The sequence below is a fragment of the Muntiacus reevesi genome, chromosome 3 (genome assembly GCF_963930625.1).
Source record: "Muntiacus reevesi chromosome 3, mMunRee1.1, whole genome shotgun sequence".
Taxonomy (NCBI): Eukaryota; Metazoa; Chordata; class Mammalia; order Artiodactyla; family Cervidae; genus Muntiacus; species Muntiacus reevesi.
The window spans coordinates 42999586-43026918 of NC_089251.1; the positions used below are offsets into that span (position 1 = coordinate 42999586).

Sequence of the window (27333 nt, forward strand, 5' to 3'; positions counted from 1 at the left end):
TCAAAAGCACCAATTCTTCAGTGCTCAGGTTTCTTTATAGTTCAACTCTTACATCCATACACGACTACTGGAAAAACCATTGCTTTGGCTAGATGGGCCTTTGTCAGCAAAGTAATGTCTCTGCTTTTTAATATGCTGTCTAGGTTGGTCATAACTTTCCTTCCAAGGAGCAATCATCTTTTAATTTCTTGGCTGCAATCACCATCTGCAGTGATTTTGGAGCCCCCCTAAAATAAAGTCTGTCACTGTTTCCACTGTTTCTCCATCTATTTGCCATGACGTGATTGGACCTGAAGCCATGATCTTTTTTTTCTGAATGTTGAGTTTTAAGCCAACTTTTTCACTCTCCTCTTTCACTTTCATCAAGAGGCTCTTTAGTTCTTCTTTGCTTTCTCCCATAAGGGTGGTGTCATCTGTGTATCTGAGTTTATTGATATTTCTCCCGGCAATCTTGATTCCAGCTTGTGCTTCATCCAGCCTGGCATTTCACACGATGTACTCTGCATATAAGTTAAATAAGCAGGGTGACAGTGTACAGCCTTGTGGTACTCCTTTCCCAATTTGGAACCAGCCTGTTGTCCCATGCCTGGTTCTTGACCTGCATACAGATTTCTCAGGAGGCAGGTAAGATGGTCTGGTATTCCCATCTCTAAGAATTTTCCAGTTTGTTGTGATCAACACAATCAAAGGCTTTGGCATAATCAGTAAAGCAGAAATAGATGTTTTTCTGGTATTCTCTTGGTTTTTCAATGATCCAGCAGATGTTGGCAATTTGATCTCTGGTTCCTCTGCCTTTTCTAAATCCAGCTTGAACATCTGGAAGTTCACGGTTCACGTACTGTTGAAGCCTGGCTTGGAGAATTTTGAGCATCACTTTGGTAGTGTGTGAGATGAGTAGTAGTATATATACATGTTAATCCTAAACTGCTACTTGAGCCCTTTTCCCACACACATTTCTCCTTTGGTAACCATAAGTTTATTTTCTAATTCTTTGAGTCTGTTTCTGTTTACTAGTTAAGTTCATTTGTATAATTTTTTTAAAACTCCACATATAAGTGATATCATATGATATTTGGGAAAAGTTACCCACTCCAGTATTCTGGCCTGGAGAATTCCATGGACTGTATAGTCCATGTGGTAGCAAAGAGTCTGACATGACTGCCTGACTTTCACGTCTTGGCTATTGTAAACAATGTTGCAGTGAACACTGGGCTTTGGACGCGTTTTAGATTATGGTTTTCTCTGGATGTATGCCCAGGAGTGGAATTTCTGGATCACATAGTAATTCTATATTTACTTTTTAAAGGAATGTCCATACAGTGCTCCATACTGATTCTCCATGTTGGTTGTACCAATTTGCATTCCCTTCCACTGTGTAGGAGGGTTCCTGTTTCTCGACATCCTCTGCAGCATTTACTATTTGTAGACTTTTTGATGCTGACCATTCAGATTGATGAGAAGTGATACTTCGTTGCAAGTTTTAATTGCATTTATGTAATAAGTAGTGGCGTTGAGCATCTATTCATGTGCTTTTTGCCCATCTATATGTCTTCTTTGGAGAAATATCTATTCAGATCTTCTGCCCATTTAAAAACAACTTTTAATATATAATTTTGTTTGTTTATTGTTGGCTGTGCTGCTTCGAAGGGCTAACTCTCTAGCTGCAGTGCACAGGCTTCTCACTCGGTGGCTTTTTGTGATGGAGAGCGTGGGATCTAGGATGTGTGAGCTTCAGCAGTTGCAGATCCCGGGCTCTAGAGCACAGGCTCAATAGTTGTGGCACACAGGCTTAGTTGCTCCTTGGCATGTGGGATCCTCCCAGATCAGGGATCGAACCCATGTCTCCTGCATTGAGACAGGCACCAGGGAAGCCCTTTCTAATTAGTTTTTGATTAGATTGTTTGCTTTTTTGATATTTAGGTGCATGAGCTATCTGTATGTTGCAAATATTTTCTCCCATTCTGTGTGTTATCTTTTTGTTTTGTTTATGGTTCCCTTTGCTCTGCAAATGCTTTTAAGTTTAATTAGGTACCCCCCCCCCCCTCTTTTTAGTGGACCATTTTTAAAAGCCTCTTGAGTTTGTTAACATAGTTTTTTGCTGTTTATGTTTTTTTTCTTTTCCACCATGAGGTGTGTGGGAACTTAGCTCCCTGACCTGGAATTGAACCTACATCCCCTGCATTGGCAGGTGAAATCCTAAGCACTGGACCAAGAAGGAAGTACCCCCATTTGTTTATTTTTGTTTTAATTTTCATTACTCTTAAGAGGTGGATCCAAAAAGATATTGCTGAGGTTTATATCAAAGAATGTTTTGCCTATGTTTTCCGTTGAGAGTTTTATTGTGTTGTGGTCTTTCCTGTAGGTCTTTAATCCATTTTTACATTATTTTTGTGCATGGTGTTAAGAGAATGTTCTAATTTCATTCTTTACATGTAGCTGTCCAGTTATCCCAACACCACTTATTGAAGAGACTATCTTTGCTCATTGTATTAGCTTGCTTCCTTTGTTGTATATTAATTGACCCCAGGTCTGTGAATTTATTTCTGGACTGTCTATCCAATTCTATTGATCTATATTTCTGTTTTTGTGCCCATACTATACTGTTTTGAGTACTGTAACTTGGTGGTATAGTCTGATGTCAGGGAGCCTGATTCCTCCAGCTCTCTTTTTCTTTCTCAGGATTGTTTTGGCTCATTGAAGTCTTTTGTGTTTCACACAAAGTAAAAAATTTTTTTATTCTAGTTCTGTGAAAAATTCCATTGGTAATTTCATAGGGATTTCATTGAATCTGTAGGTTGCCTTGGACAGTATAGTCATTTTGACAATATTGCTTCTTCCAATCCAAGAACACAGTATATCTCACCATCTGTTTGTGTCATCAGCAACTTTTTTAATCAGCATCTTACAGTTTTGGGGTACAGTTCTTTTGTCTCCTTAGGTAGGTTTATTCCTTGGTATTTTATTCTTTTTTGTAGCATTGGCAGATGAGATTGTCTTAAATTTCTCTTTTGGAGCTTTCATTGTTAATGTATAAAAATGTAACAGGTTTCTGTATTAAACTTGTTTCCTGAAACTTTACTGAATTCACTGATAAGTTCTAGTATTAGTTTTCTGGTAGTGTCTTTAGGATCTTCTACATTCAGTATATCATCTGCAAACATTGATACTTTTACTTCTTTTCCAATTTGGATTCCTTTTCTTCTTCTTCGATTGCAAGGCTAGGACTTCCAAAACTATATTTAATAAAAGTGGCAAGAGTGGACATCTTGTCTTCCTCCTGATCTTAGAGGAAATATTTTCAGCTTTTCACCATCGAGAATGATGTTAACTGTGGCTTGTCATATATGTCCTTTATTATGTTGATACTCCTTCATGAATCACCGCCTTGTTGTGGTGAAGATGTTTGCATAACTCAGTGAAGCTATGAGCCATGCCGTGCAGGGTGACTTAAGACAAATGGGTCATAATGAAGAGTTCTGACAAAATGTGGTACACTAGGGGAGGAAATGGCGACCTACTGCAGTATTCTCACCACGAGAACCCCATGAACAGAATGAAGGGGCAAAACAATATAACACCAAAGATGAGCCCCCAAGGTTGGCAGCTGTCCAGTATGCTACTGGGGAAGAGCAGAGGGCAATTACCTCTAGGTCCAAAAATAATGAAGCAGCTGGGCCAAAGTGAAAATGATGCTCAGCTGTGGATGTGTCTGGTGGTAGAAGTAAACTAGAATGCTGTAATGTTAGTTCCAAGAATCAGGGTAAATTGCATGTGGTCAAACAGGAGGTGGCATGAGTGAACATCAACATTTTAGGAATCAATGAACTAAAATGGACAGAAATGGGAGACCTTAATTCAGATGAGTATTAATATCTACTGTGGGCAAGAACCCCTTAGAAGAAATGGAGTAGCCCTCATAGTTTAAAAAAGAAAAAAAAAAAGAGTCAAAATACAGAATTTGGATGCAGCATCCAAAATGATAGCATGATCTTGGTTCATTTGCAAGGCAAACCATTCAATATCACAGTATTCCAAGTCTATGCACCAACCACTGATGCTGAAGAAGCCAAAGTTGATTGTTTCTATGAAGACCTAGAAGACCTTCTAGAACAACAGCAAAAGATGTCCTTTTCATCATAGGGATTGGAATGCAAAAGTTGGATGTTGAGAGATGCCTGGAGTAACACAACTAGGAGTACAAAATGAAGCAAGGCAAGGCCAACAGAGTTCTGTCAGTAGAACACACTGGTCATAGCAAACATCCTTTTCCAACATCACAAGACGAGTCTACACATAGATATCACCAAATGGTCAGTACTGAAATCAGACAGATTATATTCTTTGCAGCCAAGATGAAGAAGCTCTATACAGTCAGCCAAAACAAGACCTGCAGCTGACTGTGGCTCAGATCATTAACTCCTTATTACAAAATTCAGACTTAAATTGAAGAAAGTATGGGAAATCACTGGAGCATTCAGGTATAATCTAAATCAAATCACTTTATATTTATACAGTGGAGGTGATTCAAGGGATTTTCTGGTAGACAGAGTTTCTGAAGAACTATGGATGGAGGTTCATAACATTGTATAGGAGGTGGTGATGAAAACCATCGCAAAGGAAAAGAAATGCAAGAAGGCAAAGTGGTTGTCTGACGAAGCTTTTCAAATAGTTGAGGAAAGAAGAGAAGAAAAAGCAAGAGAGAAAGGGAAAGATATACCCATCTGAATGCAGAGTTATACAGAATAACAAGGAGAAATAAGAAGACTATCTTAAATGAGCAATGCAAATAAGTAGAGGAAAACAACAGAATGGGAAGGACTAGAGATCTCCTCAAGAAAACTGGAGATATCAAGGGAGCATTTTGTGCAATGAGGGGCATGATAAAGGACAGCAATGGCAAGGACCTACCAGCAGCAGAAGTGATTAAGAAGAGATGGCAAGAATACACAGAAGAACTGTAGAGAGAAAAAGTTTTAATGATCCAAATAACCATGGTAGTGTTCACCTACAGTCAGACATCTTGGAGTGTAAAAGGCAAGTGTGTCTTAGGAAGCATTACTGCAAAAAAAGCTACTGGAGGTGATGGAATTTCACCTTACCTATTTCAAATCCTAAAAGATGATGCTGTTAAAATGCTGCACTCAGTATGTCAGCAAATTTGGAAAAGGCAGCTTTGGCCACAGAACAGGAAAAGATCAGGTTTCATTCCAGTCCCAAAGAAGGGCAGTGCCAAAGAATGTTCAAACTATTGTACAGTTGCACTTATTTCACATGCTAGTAAGGTTCTGCTCAATATCCTTCAAGCTAGGCTTCAGCAGTATATGAACCAAGAACTTCCAGATGTACAAGCTGGGTTTAGAAAAGGCAGAGGAACCAGAGATCAAATTGCCAACATTCGTTGGAGCATGGAAAAAGCAAGCGGATTTTAGAAAAAACATCTACTTCAGCTCCACTGACTATACTAAAGCCTTTGACTGTGTGGAGCACAACAAACTGTGGAAAATTCTTGAAGAGATGGAAATACTAGACCACCTTACCTGTCTCCTGAGAAACCTGTATGCAGTCAAAAACAACCTTACATGGAACAACGAACTGGTTCAAAATTGGGAAGGGAGTTTCAGAAAGCTGTGTATTTTCACCCTATTCATTTAACTTATATACAGAGTACATCATGTGAAATTCTGGGCTGGATGAATCACAAGCTGGAATCAAGACTGCTGGGAGAAATAACCACCTCAGATATGGAGATGATACCTCTCTAATGGCAGAAAGTGAAGGGGAACTAAACACCGTCTTGACGCTTGCTCCTTGGACGAAAAGCTATGACAAACCTAGATAGCATATTAAAAAACAGAGACATCCCTTTGGTGACAAAGTTCTGTGTAGTCAAAAGCAGTGGTTTTTCCAGTAGTCACGTATGGATGTGAGAGTTGGACAATAAAGAAGTCTGAGTGCCAAAGAATTTATGATTTCCAATTTGGTGCTGGAGAAGACTCTTGAGAGTCCTTTGGACAGCAAAGAGATCAAATCAGTCAATCCTAAAGGAAATTAACCCTGAATATTCATTGAAAGGACTGATGCTGAAGCTCCAATACTTTGTCCACCTGATGCAAAGAGTCAATCATTGGAATAGATCTTGATGCTGCGAAAGATTGAAGGCAAAAGGAGAAGAGCTTGGCAGAGAATTAAATAGTTACATAGTATCACTGACTCAATAGATGTGAATTTGAACAAACTCCAGGAGATAGTGAAGTACAGAGAAGCCTGGTGTGCTGTGGTTCATGGGGTCAGAAAGAGTTGGACACAACTTAGTGACTGAACAATAACAACAACGAGTAAGCTACCAGAGTGGCTTTCTGGCTGTCACACTTAGCCATTAACTATAAAGAACACTCAGTCTCTGATTATTCTTCCTTAGGACATTAATACAACTTAGTAGTAGTCACCCTATGTTACTGTCTACTTACTAACCACTGCCCATTCACAGTCTCCACCCCCATTCCAGCACACCACAGAACAATTCAAAGAAAGGTTGGGCTCATCTATCAGGAGTCCTCAAGCCAATATTGCCCACTCTAACAGTCTGATGTCAGTCAGGAACAGAACTGCCTTAGTATCCCTCAGTGCCCTCGTTTATTGCCTCAGAGGAGCTTGTGGAAAGTGTAGCATTAACACAAAAACACAACAACAGATTTCGAAATCGAACAGCTGGGGCTGTCAGTTACATTCCCTTCAGTAGGAGATCTCAGAATGATATTCTCATGAATGCCACATTGGGTCCTATAAATAGAAGTGGGAGAGACACCATGAAAACATCAGAGTAGAGCTCCAAGAATCAGTCCTTCCAATGAAGCAAACACTACGCAAACAAAAACTGACAAAATTGACTTTTAAAAAACTCTAGGATCATATTTTTTAAAACTTGCAGTAATCAGGGATATGCTTAATAAGGACAGAGACCGCTAGCTCAGTAAGGAAACATTGCTGCATTTTTGTTTACCTGTCTGCATCCCCCATTCCCTAGCATGACAGTGGCCATGAGGACAGCGGTCAGCATTTCTGGTGTCAGCTAGCTGCCAGAGATCAACAATGGACTTCTACCTCAAAGACTGGTCATGAATTTGGTCTTGTCATTTCCAAAGGGGCCGTTGTAGACACTTGGTTTTATTCCACCTCCTTCAGACTGGAACAACATGTTTGGCAAAAGCATTTGTGTACATCAAAAGCATTTCAAGACATAATATGCATAGCTGTCTCTTAGGCAAAGGATGAAGAGTGGGTAAAGCAGTGGATCGACAGAAAAACCTGAGAAAGAGAAGGCTAAAAGGAAGACTGGGGAGGAATTAAGTTCTTTTTGTAACTTGACTTTTTATTCTATGTTGGAATGCAGCCGACTTATAGTGCTGTGATGGCTTCAGGGGCACAGCAGAGTGACTCAGCCATACACAGACACGTATCCATTCTGCTGCAGACCTTCTCCATCCAAGCTGCCGTACGGCATTGAGCAGTCCCCTGTGTTATACGGTGGGTCCTTTTTAGTTTTCCATTTTAAATATAAGGGAAATAAAGTCCTTAAAGGACTACCTCATATGCCAGGAAACCAGGGGTTCCAAACATATGCCCAGATCTGGATGCTTGCTCATAAAAAACCTGAGAGAACCCCAGAGTTAAAACGCTGGAGCAGTTTTGGGCTCTGCACAAGCATGAATGGACTTCTGAGGCTGAACTGTACATAGGTACACTGGCTAAGTAGTGAAAGTGTGCCTTAGCTCAGATCCAATCTACAAAGACTGAGAGGATTGCTTGTTTGTTGCTTCAGAATTATTTAAAAGAATCTGTCACATCAGTCTGTCAGGATGTTAAAAATATTTGACTGATTGCTGAGGTAATGAAACAGATTTCAGTGATCACATATGACAATAAATACAGGCTTTGAGAATATCACTAGACAAGTGGATGATTTCCCTCAAAAGCAACAGTAAAACCTGGAATAATTTTATTTCCAAAGTTATCACTGTATTATATTCAAAACATTATTTCCAACAAAAATTAAAAGGCATATAAAAAAGCAGGAAAGTGTGGCCCTTGCACAGGGGAAAAATAGCATGGGAAGCACAAACATTGGGCTTACTAGAATAAGAGTTTAAGTTAGCTATCTTATATAAGCTTAGAGAAGTAACAGATGTCAAGGAGATCAGAAAAATAATGTCTTACCAGATAGAGAATACCAATAGAGATTGAAATAATTAAAAGAAACTGAATAGAAAATTTGGAGCTTAAAAGGTATAATAGCTAGAATGAAAAATCCACTAGATGGGCTCAACAGCAGATTTGAGCAGGCAAAAGACAGAATCAGAGAATAGGACAATTAAAATTATCAAATCAGAGAAGCAGAGAGGAAAAAGAATGAAAAAAATGAACAGAATCTGAGGGGCAGGTGGGTTGCTTTCAAGAGTATCCATCATGGGAGTCTTAGAAGGAAAGAAAATTTTGACTCAAGGCAGAAATCTACATACCCAAAAAACAGAATGAAATTCAAGTAGAATCAACTCAAAGAGATTCACATCAAAACACACAAAATCAAAATGTCAAAAAATAAAGACAGAGAGTCTTAAAAGCAGCAAGCAAGAAGCAGCTGGTCTTGTAGAAGAGCTCTTCAATAAGAGTAACAGCTGACTTTTCATTAGAAACCATGGAAGACAGAAGGTAGCAGGATAACATTTTAAAGATCTAAAGAAAAGAGTCAACCAAGAATTCTACACCTGGCAAAACTATCCTTTAAAAAAATGAAGGAAAAGTAAGATATTCCCAGATAAAAACTGAGGAAGTTCACTGCTAGTTGATCTTCCTTATAGAAATACTAAAGAGAATCTGTCAGGCTTAAATGAAAGGACAGTAATTCAAAGCTCTTGGAAGAAATAAACAAGACAAGGAAAGATAACTATGTAGGTAAATAAAAATTCCAGTGTTATTATATTTTTGGTTTGTAAATCTTCTTTTTCCCCATTTGATTTTAAAAACAATGCATACAACCGGAATTCGTGTAACTCTATGGCTGATTCACATCAATGTATGACAAAACCCACTGAAAAATAAAAAAAAAAAATGCATACAACAAAAATTGTAAATCTGTTAATGGGCACACAGTGTTTAAAGATATTTTCTGACAATAATAAAAAAGGAGAGGATAGAGCTATATATAGAAGCAAAGTGTTGTATGCTATATAGTTGGTATCATTTAAACTTACATTTTTATAAAATTAAGATATTATAATCTTTAGAGTAACCACTAATGAAATAACTAAAATAAATACAAAAGAGGAAAGAGAAGGATCAAAATGGTACACTAGACAAAATGAACCATATGGAAAAGAACGCAGTATTGCAGGAGTTATGGAACAAAAAGATAGATGTAGAATACAGTAAAATGACAGAACTAAACTTCCTTATCAGTAATCACTCTAAATGAAAATACATTAATCCCACCAATTAAAGTACAGAGATTCAAAGAGTAGGAAAAAACATGACCCAACTATATGCTGTCTAGAAGAGTCTCACTTTAGACTCAAAGACACAAATAGGTTGAAAGTGAAAGGATGGAAAAATATATTCAAGCAAAAAAGTGACATCACTCTTAAATGGCACAGACAAAATCTCACATGCTCCAGGATCCATGACAGAAACAGTAATCTGCTAGGAGTCTGGGTGAGACCTACCTGCTGATCTTGGAATCTCCAAAGAGGCAGGAAGCAACTGCAATTAACCCTAGAGACAATTATCATTTTTTATATATATATACTTTTTTTTTTTTTTTTAGTTACATTTGGCTGTGCTGGTTCTTCATTGCTACACAAGGGCTTTCTCTAGGTGCGGTGAATGGGGGCTGCTCTATACTTGCAGTGTATGGGGTTTCTCATTGTTGGTGGCTTCTCTTGTTTCAGAGCATAGGCTCTTCCAGAATACACAGACTTCAGTCACTGTGGTGCACAGGCACAGTCATTGTGGGGCCAAGGCTTAGTTGCTCTGCAGCATGTGGCATTTTCCTGGGCCAATGATTGAACCAGTGTTCATTGTGGTCCAAACCAGTACCCTGCATTGCAAGGTTTACTCTTAACCACTGGACAACTAAGGAAGCCCATTTATGACTGTTAATGTCTTCCTGTTATGCCTCCTTGTTTTTGTTTTGAAGTCTATTTTATCTAGTAATTTTAATCATTCTAGCATTGTTTTCCATCCATTTACTGTCCACTGTGTCTATATAGTAGATTTCTTGTAAACTAGCATAAAATTGAGTTTTGCTTTTTTACCCATTCTAGCAATCTTTTGTTTTTTTATTGGAGTGTTTGACCCATTAATAATTACATACTTATATATGCAGTTGAAAGTCAATCTACCATTTTTTTTTCTGTTTACCTCTTCTAATATCTGTTCCTCTTTTCATTTCTTTTGATTATTTGAGTATTTTTCAGAATTGTGTTTTATCTATAAGCTTTTTTAGCTATATCTCTTCACATCATGCAGCCATGAAATTAAAAGACACTTGTTCCTCGGAAGAAAAGCTATGACCCACCCAGACTGCATATTAAAAAGCAGAGACATTACTTTGCTAACAGAGGTTCATCTAGTCAAAGTTATGGTTTTTCCAACAGTCAGTATGGATGTGAGAGTTGGACTATAAAGAAAGCTGAGTGCCGAAGAATTGATGCTTTTGAACTGTGGTGTTGGAGAAGACTCTTGAGAGTCCCTGGGACTGCAAAGAGATCCATCCAGTCCATCCTGAAGGAGTAAGTCCTGGGTGTTCATTGGAAGGACTGATGCTGAAGCTGAAACTCCAGTACTTTGGCCACCTCATGCGAAGAGTTGACTCGTTGGAAAAGACCCTGATGCTGGGAGGGATTGGGGGCAGGAGGAGAAGGGGATGACAGAGGATGAGATGGCTGGATGTCATCACCAACTCGATGGGCATGAGTTTGAGTAAACTCCAGGAGCTGGTGATGGACAGGGAGGCCTGGCGTGCTGCAGTCCATGGGGTCGCAAAGAGTCGGACACGACTGAGCGACTGAACTGAACTGAATGTTCCATAGTCTACTTCAAATTAATATAGTACTATTTCATGTAAAATGCAGAAATCTTAGATCTCAACTGGTTCATTTACCATCCTTACCCCATTCTTTATATATAGTTGCCACATATATTACCTACATATGTTATAAGTTCAATTCAGTTGCTCAGTCACGTCCAACTCTTTACGACCCCATGGATTGCAGCACTCCAGGCCTCTCTGTCCATCACCAACTCCTGGAGTTTACTCAAACTCATGTCCATTGAGTCGGTGATGCCATTCAACCATCTCATCCTCTGTTGTCCCCTTTTCCTCCCACCTTCAATCTTTTCCAGCATTATGATCTTTTCAAATGAATCAGCTCTTCACATCAGCTGGCCAAAGTATTGGAGTTTCAGCTTCAACATCAGTCCTTCCAATGAATATTCAGGACTGATTTCCTTTAGGATGGACTGGTCGGATCTTCTTGCAGTCCAGGGGATTTGGAGTTCTCTAGCACCACAAGAATCTTCTCTAGCACCACAATTGGTAAGCATCAATTCTTCAGTGCTCTACCTTCTTTATGGTCCAACTCTCACATCTGTACATGAATACTGGAAAAACCACAGCTTTGACTATACAGAGCTTTGTCAGCAAAGTGATGTCTGTGCTTTGTTTTTTAATGTCTCTGCTTTTAAATACACTATCTAGATTTGTCATAGCTTTTCTTCCAAAAAGTACATGGCTACAGTCACTATCTACAGTGATTTGGGAACCCAGCAATATAAAATCTGACACTGCTTCCATTCTATTTGCCTTTATTCTGTTTTAATCTAAATTATTTAATGGGATATTTAGCTCATCAATCATTAACCTTTCTTCTTACCTAGTATAAGCACTTAAGGCTGCAAATTTCTCAATTGTCTTGTTTGCTCAAGTTTTTATTTCTAAGTGTTTTAAAATTAATAATTTTTCTTTGATTAGTGACTTTTCTAAATGTGTATGAAATATATTGCTTATCTTGGTATCAAAAACTGCATTGCTAATAGATTCATTATATATAGTATTCCTTACAGTGTATTGAGACATGCTTTTTTTCTTACTAACATAATTTTGTAAGGATTCCATGTATTTTGAGATAGATGTGTATTTACTAATTAATGAGTAACAAGTTCTGTGTATCTAATAAATCCAGCTGTGTAATTATGTTGTTTAAGACCTCTCTTTCTTTACTGACTTTACTGCTTGCCCCTACTGTCTTCTGTGCCCCATTGTCACCATTGAGAGGCCTGGTGTCAGTCTGTTTGTAGGTTATCTCATTTGTAGTGATCTCTCTTCTCTCTGGCTTTTTAAGATCTTTTTATTTTTGGAGTTCTGCATCTCTGCTATAGATGTGCATAACTATAGATTCTTTTCAATATATCCAGCTTGGTATATACTGTCCCTCTTGTGTTTATTGATTCATATCATTTATCAGCTCTGGAATATTCTCTGCCTTTAATTACCTGATTAGACATGTTAGACTTTTCCATGTTCTCTGCATTGCTAAACTTACTTTATATTTTTCTCTCTTGTCTCTCTGTATACCATTCTATGTAATTCTTTATTTATGCCTCTTTTACTTCATTAGTTCTCTCTTTGTGCTGAAATATTTAACTTCAGTTTTTCATTTCCAAAAGTTCTATTTATTTCTTAAAATGTCTACCTGATAATGTTTTATTATTAATATATCCTCTTGTATGCTTCTTTTCATTGTTCCATCATTATTTTTTAAATATCTTATGCTGATTTATTTTATATTCTAACTTGAATAACTCAATTATCTGAAATCCAAGGAGAAGTAAATCTTTTGTTTATCTTCTAATTTTCCATTATAGTAGCTTGTTTTCTTTTGTATTTGGTGATGTTTCATTGTGAACTTGTACTTGTTTTAATTTATGGCAATCCTGGTGGCTTCTATTAAAAGTGTTTTAATCCAAAGATGAATTTTCTTTTTATTGTTTCTGTCAATGTTAAGGGCACTTAAAACCTGCAATCATTTTAGCCCCTGGCTTAATCAGAAGTCTCAGGCTAAGCACCTTTATCTTGTGACTTGTTCAAGGCTCAGTCTTCTGAGGGTGATGGCTCAGACTAGTTCTGCCTTTTTCCCCTCTTTTGCTCTCTGCTCAGGGAGCATTACTCTAGTGTCAATCAAGGAACTTTGGTTAGTTAGTTATTTTGTAATTGAGAATGTGGTATTCTTGGAAACTTTTTTTTTAAAGAGTTCTGTGTTGTGTTTTAACGTATATTTATAAGCAGTCTAGTTGGGAGCACTCTTTGATATTTTTGGTTGATCATGCTATCAGATGCCAAAGCCAATTCTTTCATTTTCTCAGAATGTGAACCATTACCTCTTACCTAGAAAGAAGTGTATTGCCTAAGCTGTCTGCTTTAATTTCATATTTCTCTTTTTATTTTCCTTTTAAAAAATTAATTTATTTATTATTTTACTTTACAATATTGTATTGGTTTTGCCAAACATTGACTTGAATCCTCCATGGGTGTACATGTGTTCCCCATCCTGAACTAGTTAATCATATATATGGTTGCCAAACTGATGTATAAAAGGACATACCAGACAGACTTTCTGGTTATCACTGCCTTGTCAGGGGTGGGGTCTGCTCCTTGGTTGTTGGAGCAGAGGTCCCCAGATCTGTTTCTTAGCTCTTTTCTGATCTGTGGTGTGAGGTAGGTGGGATTAGAGAACTCCCACTGGGAGAGAAGCCACCTAGTGTTCTCCCTCTGGAGATGTTCACCCCTGGCTGTGCTCTGCTGTCACCTTTCCCCTGTTGTGTGGGCCCTCAGATTACACGCTTGACTGGCACTTCTCTTGGCCACACTTTAACTGTAGGTTTGCTGGCAATTGGCCCTGGTGTCTCTCAGGCATTGTTTTCACCAGTGTACTGCGGTAGATCCAGTGTTCTTTTCTTTAATACTTCTTGAATTTTCTTATTTTTCAATTTGCTCACCCTTCACCCCACTCTACTTGTATTACTATTTAAGTATTTATACAAACTTTTAATGATTGCCATTTGTAATTTGGTTGTGATAGTTACCAAAATCAATTATTTTCGACAATTCAAAAAGCAAGGGCCATAGCACTATAACTTTTTTCTGACTAATATGACATATCTAATTAGTGTTTTCTGATCTTAAAAATAGCAAAACATTCATGTATGTGCATGTATGTCTGTGTGTATTTATCTGCCTGTATATTAACCAAATTTTTTTTTTTAAGCTATTCCTTCTCGCTTCTCAAACCTTCCTTCTGGGATCATCTTCCTTTTTTCCTCAGTTATGTCCCCTAGAAGTCCCTTTATTGAAGATCTGTTGAATGCTTTCAGTTTTTACATATCTTAAAGTGTCTTTATTTTGCTTTACCTGTTGAGAATTCCATTGTTGCAGTATACAAGAGAAATGCTTATTTTCTATCATTTGAAGATATATCCCTACTGTCTTCTACACCCATCGCTATAATTGAGAGGTCTGGTGTCAGTCTGTTTGTAGGTTATCTTCTTTGTAGGTGACCTGTCTTTTCTCTTACTTTTTAAGGTCTTTTTTAGAGTTCTGCATCTTCATTGTATATTTGCATAATTATAGATTCTTTTCAGTGTATCCTGGTTGATAGATATTGTCCCTCTTGTGTTTCCCTCTTGTGTTTATTGATTCATATCATTTATCAGCTCTGGAAAATTGTCCACATTTACCTTAATTACCTGATTAGACGTGTTAAGACTCTTCCATGTTCTCTGTTTTGCTAACTTCCATGTTCTCTGTATTGCTAACTTCCCTTTATATTTTTTTCCTGTCTCTTTAACATTTTGTGTAATTCCTTACTTATGCCTGTTTTATTGCACTAATTCTCTTTATACCAAATTATTTAACTTCAATTTTTCATTTCCAAAAGTTCTATTTTTATTTCTTTTTCTCTTATTTTTAAATTTTTATTTCTTAAAAAATCTACTGGGTAACACTTTTATTATTAATATATCCTGTTGTAAGCTTATTTTCATGGCCCCATCATTATTTATTTAAATATGCTGAACTGTTTTACATTCTAACTTTAATAATTCAATCATCTGAAATCCACGGAGAAGTAAATCCGTTGTTTATTTTCTAATTTCCCATCACAGTAGCTTGTTTCTTTTGTACTTAGTACTATGTTTCAGTGTGAGCTCATACTTGTTTTAATTTATGGCAATTCTGGTGACTTGTATCAAAAGTGCTTTAATCCAGACATGAATTTTCTTTTTACTGTTTCTGTCGATGTTAAGAGCACTTAAAACTTGGGATCATTTTAGCCCCTGGCTTAATCAGAAGTCTCAAGTTAAGCACCTTTACCTTAAGACTTGGTCAAGGCTCAGTCTTCTGAGGGTGATGGCCAGAGTAGTTCTGCCCTTCCCCCATTTTTGATCTCTGGTTATGGATCCTAACTCTAGTTTCAGTCGAAGAACTTTGGTTAGTTTGTTTGTTTGTTTGTTTGTTTTTAATTGAAAATGTGTTGTCCTTGGAAATTTCCTTTTTTTTTTCTTTTAAGAGTCTTATGTTGTACTTTAAGATGTATTTTATAAGCAGTATAGTTGGGAGCACCATTTGGTATTTTCGGTTGATCATACAACCAGATGCCAGTGCCAATTCTTTCATTTTATCATAATGTGAATCATTACCTCTTACCTAGAAGGAACTGTACCTCCTAAGCTGCTCACCTTAATTTCATATTTCCCAATTCCAATGAATCACATATATGGTTGCCAGACTGGTATGTCAATGGACCTATTAGACATGTTAAATTTGAGATACCTGGAACAAAAGAGTTTAGAGCTCCAGAAATAAATGGATACTAGAGATTTGTGTCTTTGATGTATCAGTGCCATAGGAGTAGTTATGGTTACTGAGGTAGTAACCCTATTTGAGTAGGTTACTGCCTGCTCCTTCATGGAATAGGCAGAGAAAACTTAAAAAGGAGACTAAGAAGGTGAAATTTAAGAACTGAGAAAACAAAAGATGAATCTCCAAATGCAAGAATGGATCTCCAAATGCAAAGAAAGAGGGTTTCAAGTAGGGGAAGTTAATAGGGTCAGATGTGGCCAAAAAAGCACACAAGATAAGAACTTATCTTTAAGTTTGAATTTAGAGGATGAATAATTACTATTGCTAGAAAAGTTTCAATGTAGTAGGTGGGAGCAAATGCAAAATGGCAGTAAATGTTGAATAGTAGTAATAGTACAACTTGCTGATCGTCTGTCCTCTTCCTTATTACCTCCCAAGTCCACTGAATATATAGAGTCAGCCATTTTCCTGGAACAAAAATGAACACAATTTTCTTCTGATTTTCCATAGTTGAAAAGGATTCAGCAAATACTGGAGATACCAGTAAGGAGAACCAGAGAGTAGATGGGAGAACAGCTATTAAACACAGTATGGAAATTACAGAGTGTTTTAGTTTCAGGCCTACCAGTTCATATGGAATAATAATAAGCCTTGTTTGAATTTTAATTATATTAGCTATTTCACTAATAAACTTTATATACTCTGTTAATAATATTCCACATTTCTGCTATGTTTTATTTGAAAATTTAGTATATTTTATACCATCATATTTCACAATATAGAACAGAACAACTTGGTTATATATCTGCTTGTTTCTTGAGTCAGAAAAACTGATAGTTACATCTGTGTAAGTTTCAGCATAGATGACCTTTCATTCCAAAATCCTGTGCAAATTATATGTTCATGACATGCTTTTCTCTCAGGGCTTTAAATTTTCTGTAGAGGTAATTAATGTAAACTAAAGTTTGTTCTCACAAAGAAAATTCTCAGTTATACCTAAGGGAAAGATGGTATGATTGTGATGAAATAGTAGGAAAGTAATACCTTTTAAAAATACTTAGAAACCACTTATTCTTTTCATTTACAACAGCAGGGGATGTTTTTACCCCAGATCACAAATGTGAGAGTTTTGTAAAAATGCAACATTTGACTTCTCAACTTTTACCTAAGAAACATAAAATATAATTATATGATTTATTAATTGCTCTTATCCTGCTGTATTGTCCATATCCTCCTACTTTCCTCTTATACAACAAAATACAACAAAGGAAAAAATAATGAGAAAATGTATTTCCTAAGTTATCATTTCTCTACATTTAGCAGCACCTAATCTGGTTATGTTTGTCCTTGACAGTTACAGGCTGTGTCCATCAGCACCTCCTAAGTACAATAAGAGTTCACAAAGGGAAGATCCCAGCAGGCGAAGTCCCTACTGTTTGAGAATATTTTTATCAGAACAAAAACAATAGCATATAAGTACAATAAGCAAACTTCTCTCTCCTCTTCTATAGTTTTGTTCACAGCATATAACATTTCTTCCTTACAGGTACCAAAGATTTGAAAAGGCATTTCTGTTAGCTGTTGACATTGGTGCTCGTGACCTGTTTATGGTGAGTCATTCCTTGAGATGATTTTGTACCTTCAGTTCTAACACTGAGTAAGTTGTCAGCTTTTGTGACCATTAAAAAGGATTAGTGTCATTTGTGCCTTCGACACATGGTGGGAAAGCATTATTCCATCTTGGCTTGCAGCTTTGCCTTCATGAAACTGGTCAATAGCCATCTAGCCTCTTTTGATTTGCTGACATTTTCCTTGCCAGACCCAAAGGATTTTTTATGTTTTCTAAGAATTTATAATTCTTGAATGTCTCTCCTCGTGTACTTTGATGTGAGAGGATGACACCTTCGTATCTAGCAAACTTAAATTTCTTTCTAATCCATTCCCTATAGAAGTACAGCTTCAGAAACCAGGACACAGGACAAGACATGTCCCCAAGATCTTGAATGTGCTCAGTTTGTCCCTTAGGTTTTAGTGAGAAGTAAGTTTGAATGTTCTCACTAGTATTTTTTAAGTGACCACAGTGCAAAGTAGATCCAAGAGAATATAAGTTCAAATATGCTTTAATCCTCTACTTATTAGTTATGGAACAGTAAAATATACTAGTTTCTTATACATCTTTGTGCTCTGTATTAGGTTCTTATTTTATAAGATCTTTTGCCACAATGAGATCAGATAAACAAAGGCAGGGTTCCTGATTTTCAGCACATTCTGCTCCATAGAAATTTCACTGTTGTCAAAAAATCTTGAAAACGACAAAAACTTCGAGAAGATTCTTTTATCTGAATCTTCTGTACAGTGAAGACATTTTGTACTTTAAGCTTTGATGCTTTAGATGTTAATATGGGTTCATGATATTAGTTTATCTTGTCTTTGAAATGAGTTTGCTGTTTAAATTCTAATTTTGCATCACTCAATTAAAACTGTACTTTGTGCATTCATTGATCATGGGAAAAAAATCTAATTACTTCAAATGTATGAACCTTTTGTTATCTGTTGGTTGTCTGTATTTTGTAAGGTCACATTGATCAGGAATATTAGTATATTAAGGGAACATTTTATTATTTTCACCAAAGTCTATGCATTCAAACATCACAGTGTCAGAAATTTAATTACAACACTTCTTAGATTATCTGACCCAAGTGACTTTGTCACTTTATTTCCTCCTCACCTCTGCCACTGCTCAGCAATAAAGGTAGATTTTCTTCTTATTTCCTTATTTTTTTATGTCTGTAGTCCCAGTCTTCTTTCTAGCCAAGATAATAACTAAAGAGATGAATATTTATATGTTTAGTGTCTGATAAACTTTCTTTCCCAATGTAGTATTATACTGTTCTGTAATTTATGCTACATTAACTATTAACCAATACATAATTGTTTAATTTGTATTAACCAATACAAATTGGTGGGCTACAGTCCATGGGGTTGCAAAGAGTCAGACATGACAGAGCACGCACCCATACTCATCAAAGCCATCTTACAAACTTCTTTTCAAATCATGTATGTTTCAGCATTTAGTCTCAATTTAGGCAGTAACAATATAAAGTCTCCATGTTAGTTTAAAGCCAAACAGATTTTCTACTAATAGGCTAACCTTAATCCATGAGGGCTTTTACTAGTAAAAGATAAAAATCTAAAATAAGGAAATTAGATACTTTTGCTTTCCTTTTTATTTGTAAAAGTGAACAATCAAAACGCTACATCCTTATTCTTCATATGTGACTATTTATTTATAGCCCATGATCTGCCTTTAAGAAGCATTAAAAGCCTTAAGAGAGCATTAAGGCCTTAAAGTTCCATTTAAGCTTATGAATCTACCATATACATTTGATGCTCCACTTTGAAATTGTCTAAAGAATTTATCATGTTTTCTAATCAATTATTACTATTTAAATTATGATCTAGCCTATATACTAAGAATTATTACCTCTTTGGATTTAAAAATTTATAAAATAAACAGTACTATTCTTACCTATACATTACCTTCTACCCCTAAGATATCTCATCCTTAAAGAATAAAAATATGACTACATTGAACACAAAGGGGTCGCAAATAAAATGTAATGCTTAATCTGAGAATATTCTTTTTGCATTAGCATATCTGTTGGTGGTAGAAAGATAAAAGACATATAGCATGATAGAGCAGACCTTGACTATTACAAAGTCAGTATGTGGGTACTAGACCTGATGAAATGAGCCAGAAAGGACCTCTTTGTCTACTTTACACATAGCCTAAGTGATCATCTTCTAAATTAGGGATCAGCAAGCTATGGCCTACCAAGCAAATTTAACCCCTAAATGGCTTTTTTACAGTTTTAAATCATTAAAAAAAAAAATAGTATCAATATACTTTAAAATATGATATTAAAAATACATGATATTCAAATTCAGATATTCAAATTCAGATTTTCATAAATGAAGTGGTATTGAAACATAGCCAAACTTACTTATGTAATGTGTAACTGCTTTACGATGGCAGAGTTGAGTGGTTGCAGGGGACTCTGGCTTGTAGAGCCTAAAATATTTACTTTCTGGTGCTTTACAAAATATGTTTACAGACCCCTGGTCAAAACAATCATAATTTATAATTTGACTCCTCCATATTTAAAACCTTTTAGCATCTTCTCATTGCCTTTGGGATAAATTCTAACTCCTTGAAGTGGCATCTACACCCCCCCTACTCTCAGCTATATCAGCTTTCTTTCAGTTCTGGGAAGTATACTCTACTCTTTGTTATATCCAGATCATGTTAAGGAAGGATGTAATGGGAGGGTATAATGGATACCTGGAAGATACATGATATAAATACAAGATAGAAGATACCCGGAAGATACAAGATATAAAAGATACATGGAATTTGGGTCATAAGTTGTCTTCAAAGTCAGTAACTTTTGAGTTTTATGTGTAAATGATGATAATTATTTAGTACCTATCCATACGTTGGATTTTTTTAATTGAATAAAAGAGGTTTTGAATTCTATAATACTTTAAAATTTCTAAGTTTCACACAGATGACTTCATACAATCCCATAATAACCATTTGTTTCTCTCTGCCCCTCCTGCTTCCCTCTTCAAACTGGTAACCACTAGTTTGTTCCTTAAGTCTGCTTCTTTTGTTATATTCACTAATTTGCTGTAGCTTTTATATAACATACAGTATTTGTCTTCCTCTGACTTATTTTACGTAGCATGATGCCCTCCAAGTCCACCCATAGTGCTTCAAATGGCAAAATTTCATTCTTATTTATGGTTGAGTAGGATGCTTATATATATATATATATATATATATATATATATATATATATGAAAATGTGTTTTATATATATATTTATTTATTTATTTATCTAATACCTTGTTGGTAATTGTAAATAATGCTGCTATAAACATTGAAGTGCATGTATCTTTACAAATTAGTGGCTTTTGTTTTTCGGATATATATCCAGGAGTGGAATTGCTAGTAGTACTGTTTTTAGTACTGCATCCTCACCAACATTTGCTGTGTTCTTCTTGATGACAGCCATTCTGACTGATATGAGGAGATATCTCATTGTGGTTTTGATTTGCATTGCCCTGATGACTAGTGATGCTGAGAATCCTTTCATGTGCCTGTTGGCCATTTACATATCCTTTTTGAAGCAAATGTCTATTCAGTTCTGCTTATTTTGTAATCGAGATTTTGGGGGTTTTTGATGTTGAGTCGTAGGAGCTTTTTATATATAATGAATGTTATTGTTGTCATTCAGTCACAGAGTCATATCTGACTCTTTGTGACCCCATGGACTGCAGCACAACAGGCTCCTCTGTCCTCCACTGTTTCCCAGAGTTTGCTCAATTTCATGTCCATTGAGTCAATGATGCTACCTAACCATCTCATCCTCTGCCACCCCCTACTTCACAGGCCTTCAGTCTTTCTCAGCATCGGGATCTTTTCCAGTCAGTCCACTTTTCCCATCAGGTGGTCAAAGTACTGGAGCTTCAGCTTCAGCCTCAGTCTTTCCAATGAGTATTCAGAGTTGATTTACTTTAAGGTTGACGGTTTGATCTCCTTGCAGTCCCTCAAGAGTCTTCTGTAGCACTACAATTCGAAAACATCAATTCTTTGGTGTTCATCCTTCATAAAGGTCCAACTCTCACATCCATACACAACACTGGAAAAAACATAGCTTTGACTATACAGACCTTTGTTGGCAAAGTGATGTCTCTGCTTTTTAATAATATGTCTAGGCTTGTTATAGTTTTCCTTCCAAGGAGGAAACGTCTTTTGGTTTCATGACTGCAGTCACCATCCATAGGGATTTGGAGCCTAGGAACATAAAATCTGTCACTGCTTCCACTTTTTCCCCTTCTGTTTGCCATGAAGTGATGGGACTGAATGCTATGATCTTAGTTTTTTACTGTGTTTTTTTACTGTTGATTTTTAAGCCAGCTTTTTCACTCTCCTCTTTCACCTTCATCAAGAAGCTGTTTAGTTCCTCCTTCCTTTCTGCCATTAGAGTGCTATCATCTGCAGATCTAAGGCTGTTGATATTTCTTCCACCAATCTAGATTCCAACTTGTGATTCATCCACATTGACATTTCACATGATGTACTCTGCATATAAGTTATATAAATAGGTGACAATAAAAAACAATAAATAGGTGACAGTAGGTGACAACAAAAAAGCTGACCATATACAGCTTTGAGGTACTCCTTTCCCAATTTGGAACCACTCAATTGTTCCATGTCTGGTTCCTACTGTTGCTTCCTGACCCGTATACAAGTTTCTCAGGAGACATGGAAGGTAATCTGATAGTCTTAGGCAGTCTAAATTCATCCCTTTAAGAATTTTCCACAATTTGCTGTGATCCACACAGTCAAAGGCTTTAATGTAGTCACTGAAGCTCTGGAATTCCCTTGCTTTCTCCATGATCCAGCAAATGTTGCCAATTTGATCTCTGGTTCTTCTGGCTCTTTGACACCCAACTTCTACATCTGGAAGTTCTCAGTACTTGTGCTGCTGAATGCAACTTGATGGGTTTTGAGCTAACCTTGCTAGCATGTGAAATGAGTGTAATTGTATAGTGTTTGAACATTCTTTGGCATTGCCCTTCTGTGGGATTAGAATGAAAACTAATCTTTTCCAGTCCTGTGGTCACTGCTGAGTTTTCCAAATTTAAACACATACTGAGTACAACACTTTAACAGCATCATGTTTAGGATTTGAAATAGCTCAGCTGGAATTCTGTCACTTCCACTAGCTTTGTTTGCAGTAATGCTTTCTAAGGCCCACTTGACATTCACTCCAGGATGTCTGGCTCTAGGTGAGTGACCACACCAACGTAGTTATCTGGGTCATTAAGACTTTTTTTGTGTAGTTCTTCTGCGTATTCGTCCCACCTCTTAATCTCTCCTGCTCCTGTTAGATCCTTACCATTTCTATCCTTTATCATGCCCAGCCTTGCATGAAATGTTCTGTTGATATCTCTAGTCTTCTTGAAGAGGTCACTAGTCTTTTCCATTCTTTTGTTTTCCTCTGTTTCTTTGCATTGTTCATGTAAAAGGCCTTTTTCTCTCTCCTCACTATTCTCTGGAACTCTGCATTCAGTTGGGTATATATTTCCCTTTCTCACTTGCCTTTTGCTTCTCTTCATTCTTCAGCTTTTATTTATATTTTAAAAAAACCTTTTATTTATAATAAAAGCTTCAGCATTTATAAAAAAAAAAATCCTCACACAACCACTTTGCCTTCTTGCATTTTTTTTCCTTTGGGATGTTTTTGGTCCCTGTCTCCTGTACAATGTTATGAACCTCTGTCCATAGTTCTTCAAGCACTCTGTCTACCACATCTAATCTGTTGAATCTGTTACTTTCACTGTAAAATCATAAGAGATTTGATTTAGGTCATAACTGAGTTGCCTAGTTGTTTGCCCTACTTTCTTCAGTTTAAGCCTGAATTTTGCAATAAGGAACTCATGGTCTGAGCCACAGTCAGCTTCAGGTATTGTTTTTGCTGACTGTATAGAGCTCCTCCATCTTCGGCTGCAAAGAAGCCGATTTTGGTATTGACCATGTAGTGATGTCCATGTGTAAAGTCATCTCTTGGGTTATTGGGAAAGGATGTTTGCTATGACCAGCATGTTCCCTTGACAGAACTCTGTAAGCCTTTGCCCTACTTCATTTTGTACTCCAAGGCCAAATTGGCCTATTACTCTGGATATCTCCTGACTTCCTAACTTTGCATTCCAATCCCCTAGATGTAAAGGCCATCTTTTTTTTAGATGTTAGTTCTAGAATGTCTTGTAGATCTTCATAGAACTGTCGGCTTCAGCTTCTTTGGCATCAGTGGCTGGAGCAGAGACTTGGATTACTGTGATATTGAGTAAGGTTTGCCTTGGCAACGAACAGAAATCATTCTCTCCTTTTTGAGATTTCATCCAAGTACTGCATTTCAGACTCTTGTTAACTATGAAGGCTACTCCATTTCTTCCAATGGATTCTTGCCCTCAGTAATAGATATAATATTTACATGAATTAAATTTGCCCACTCCTGTCCATTTTAGTTCACTGATTCCTAAAATGTCAATGTTCACTCTTGCCATCTCCTGCTTGGTCACGTCCCCTTTACCTTGATTCATGGACCTAACATTCCAGGTTCCTATGCAATATTGTTTTGTACAGCATCAGACTTTACTTTCACCACCTGACATATCCACAACTGAGCATCATTTCTGGTTTGGCCCAGCTCCTCCATTCTTTCTGGAGCTATATTAGTATTTGCCCTCTGTTCTTCCCAGTACCATACTGGACACCTTCCAACTGGGGGTACTCATCTTCAGGAGTCATATCTTTTTGCCTTTCATACTGTTAATGGGGTTCTCATGGCAAGAATACTGGAGTGGATTGCCACTTCCTCTTCCAGTGGACACATTTGATCAGAACATCATTATGACCTGTTTGTCCTGGATAGCCCTGCACAGCATGGCTCACAGCGTCACTGAGTTACACAAGCCCCATCACCACCACAAGGCTGTGATCCAGGAGATGTATGAATATTAACCCCTTACTGGTCATATCATTTGCAAATATTTTCTCCATTTACTAGGCAGCCTTTTTATTTTGTGAATGGTTTTCTTTGCTGTGCAAAGGTTTTTAAGTTTAATTAGGTCCCACTTGTTTATTTTTGCTTTTGTTTTCTTCACTTTATGAGATGGATCCAAAAAATATTGCCACAATTTATACAAGAGTATTTTGCCTATGTTTTCCTCTAAGAGTTTTATAGTATCTGGTGTCATATTTAGGTTTTTAATCCATTTTGAGATTGTTTTTGAGTCTCCATGCAAATACTGTATTGAAAGTACTTTGTAAACTAGGAAATACTAAAGAGATATCATGTGTTGTTACTAGTAAGAGATGGCTTTTACATACCAATTGCAGGAAATAATAACCTGAAACAGGACCCAAATTTCATGAATATATAGGATAATATACTTTGTAAGCAAAATCATTGATTCAGGAAGCCCTTAGATGAAAATAAAATGTTTTAATTATAGGACTAAATAATAATATAAAAAAATAATACCATAAAATATAAAGAACAAAAAGTAAAAAAATCACTTGGAATTTTCTTATGCAGAAATGAACATCCTTTAAAGTATTTCTCTATGTAAGTCTATATATTAAACTTTTTATTTATAGCTAGAATTTTTTCATTCAACAATGTTACAGTGACAGTTTTCCATAAAGTAAATATAGATCTATATCATTACTTTAATGGTTACATTGTACTCCATATTTTAATGGTACTGGTATAAAAGCAGGCATAGAGACCAATGGAACAGAATAGACAGCCTAGCAGTAAACCTATGCATATACTGTTGACTAATCTTTGACACGGAGAAGGCAATGGCACCCCACTCCAGTACTCTTGACTGGAAAATCCCATGAACGGAGGGGCCTGGTAGGCTGCAGTCCATGGGGTCACGAAGAGTCAAACATGACTGAACGACTTCACTTTCACTTTTCACTTTTATGCATTGGAGAAGGAAATGGCAACCCACTCCAGTGTTCTTGCCTGGAGAATCCCAGGGATGGGGTCGCACAGAGGTGGACACGACTGAAGTGATTTAGCAGTAGCAGCAGTAATCTTTGACAGGGGCACCAGAAACACACAATGGGGAGAGGATAGTCCCTTCAGTAAATGGTGATGGGAAAACTTTTGCCTCATGCAAAAGAATGGAACTGGATCCACTCAAAAAACGGCTCAAAATGGATTACAGAGTTACATGTAATATCTAAAATCATAAAACTCCTAGAAGAAAACATTGAGAAAAAGCCCTTTGACAATGGTCTTGGCAGTAATTTTTTTGAGTAAGACACCAAAAGCAAAGGCAGTGAAAGCTAAAATATATGTCAACCAGGACTATGTCAAACCAAAAAGTTTCTGCCCAGCAAAGGAAACCACCAAGAAAAAGAAAAGGCAGTCTATCTATAATTGGATTATTTAGTTGACATATGACATAAATAATAGTACATTATTTCTTTTCTGTTTCTCCAACTTATTATATGTTCTTTCACCCAACCATTCTTGCCCTTCTTTGTATTAACTATATTTATTCCGTTTTTCTCTTTTATTAGTGTATTTTTCCTCTTTTTCTCCAGACTAATGCCTTTTTGGTAAGCCTTTTGGTTGTTGCTGTTGTTTGGGGATTATTTACTCTTACCTTTTTTTAAATTGAATTTTTGGCATAAGATTTTTAAAGTTTAGTGATAATTTAAGACTATGTATGATGTTATTTTCCTCCATAAAGAATTTACTTTGTTTCTGGCAAGTGTAATAGTTAGGTTAAGGTTAAACTACATTTTAATCTATTCTGGAATTGAGTTTATTTGAAGCTGAGTCTCAGTCTGAGAGTGTATTTCCACTTTATACTTACATCAAGACTGTAGCCCTTCAGGAGTCCCAGCTTAAGCCTCTAACTTCTCAGCAGAGGCTGATAACTTTGTAACCTTAGCCCAGTCAGTGTCTACAGTGATTTTGGAGCCCAAGGAAATAAAATCTATCACTGCTTCCACTTTTTCTCCTTCTCTTTGCCATGGAGTGATGGGACCAGATGCCATAATCTTAGTTTTTTGAATGTTGAGTTTCAAGCCATCCTTTTCACTCTCCTCTTTCACCTTTATCAAGAGGCTCTTTAGTTCCTCTTCACTTTCTACCATTAGAGTGGCATCATTTGCTTATCTGAGGTGGTTTTTATTTCTCTTGGCAATCTTGATTCCAGCTGTGTGTCATCCAGCCCAGCATTCTGCATAATGTATTCTGGATATAAGTTAAATAAGCAGGATGACAATATATATTCTTGTTATACTCCTTTCCTTTTCAAAATCACTGTGGACAGTTACTGCAGACATGAAATTAAAGATGCTTTTTCCTTGATAGGAAAGCTGTGACAAACCTAGATAACGTATTAAAAAACGAAGACATCACTTTGCTGACAAAGGTCCATATAGTCAAAGTTGTGGTTTTTCTAGTAGTCATGTACAGATGTGAGGGTTGGACCATAAAAACTGAGCACCGAAGAATTGATGCATTTGAGAAGACTCTTGAGAGTTTCTTGGATTGCACAGAGATCAAACCAGTCAGTCCTAAAGTAAATCAACCCTGAATATTCATTGGAAGAACTGATGCTGAAGCTAAAGCTCCAATACTTTGGCCACGTGATGCAAAGAGCCAACTCATTGGATAAGGCCCTGATGCAGGGAAAGACTGAAGATAAAAGGAGAAGAGGGCAGCAGAGGATGAGGTGGTTAGATAGCATCACCGACTCAATGGGCATGAAACTGAGCAAACTCCGGGAGGAAGTTTAGGACAGAGGTGCCTGGCTCTTAC

The 27333-nt window shown here is 36.8% G+C and overlaps 1 protein-coding gene across 5 annotated transcripts in view; it reads left to right on the forward strand.

Annotated features, from left to right (window-relative positions):
• The window catches only part of WDPCP (WD repeat containing planar cell polarity effector), a 288298-nt gene that overhangs the window by 209661 nt on the left and 51304 nt on the right, over positions 1–27333 (forward strand). For all 5 annotated transcript variants that reach the window (XM_065929068.1, XM_065929069.1, XM_065929067.1 and 2 more), the window contains one exon: positions 17457–17520. In XM_065929068.1, the coding sequence (XP_065785140.1) occupies positions 17457–17520 (64 nt within the window). The remainder of the gene's footprint in view (positions 1–17456; positions 17521–27333) is intronic.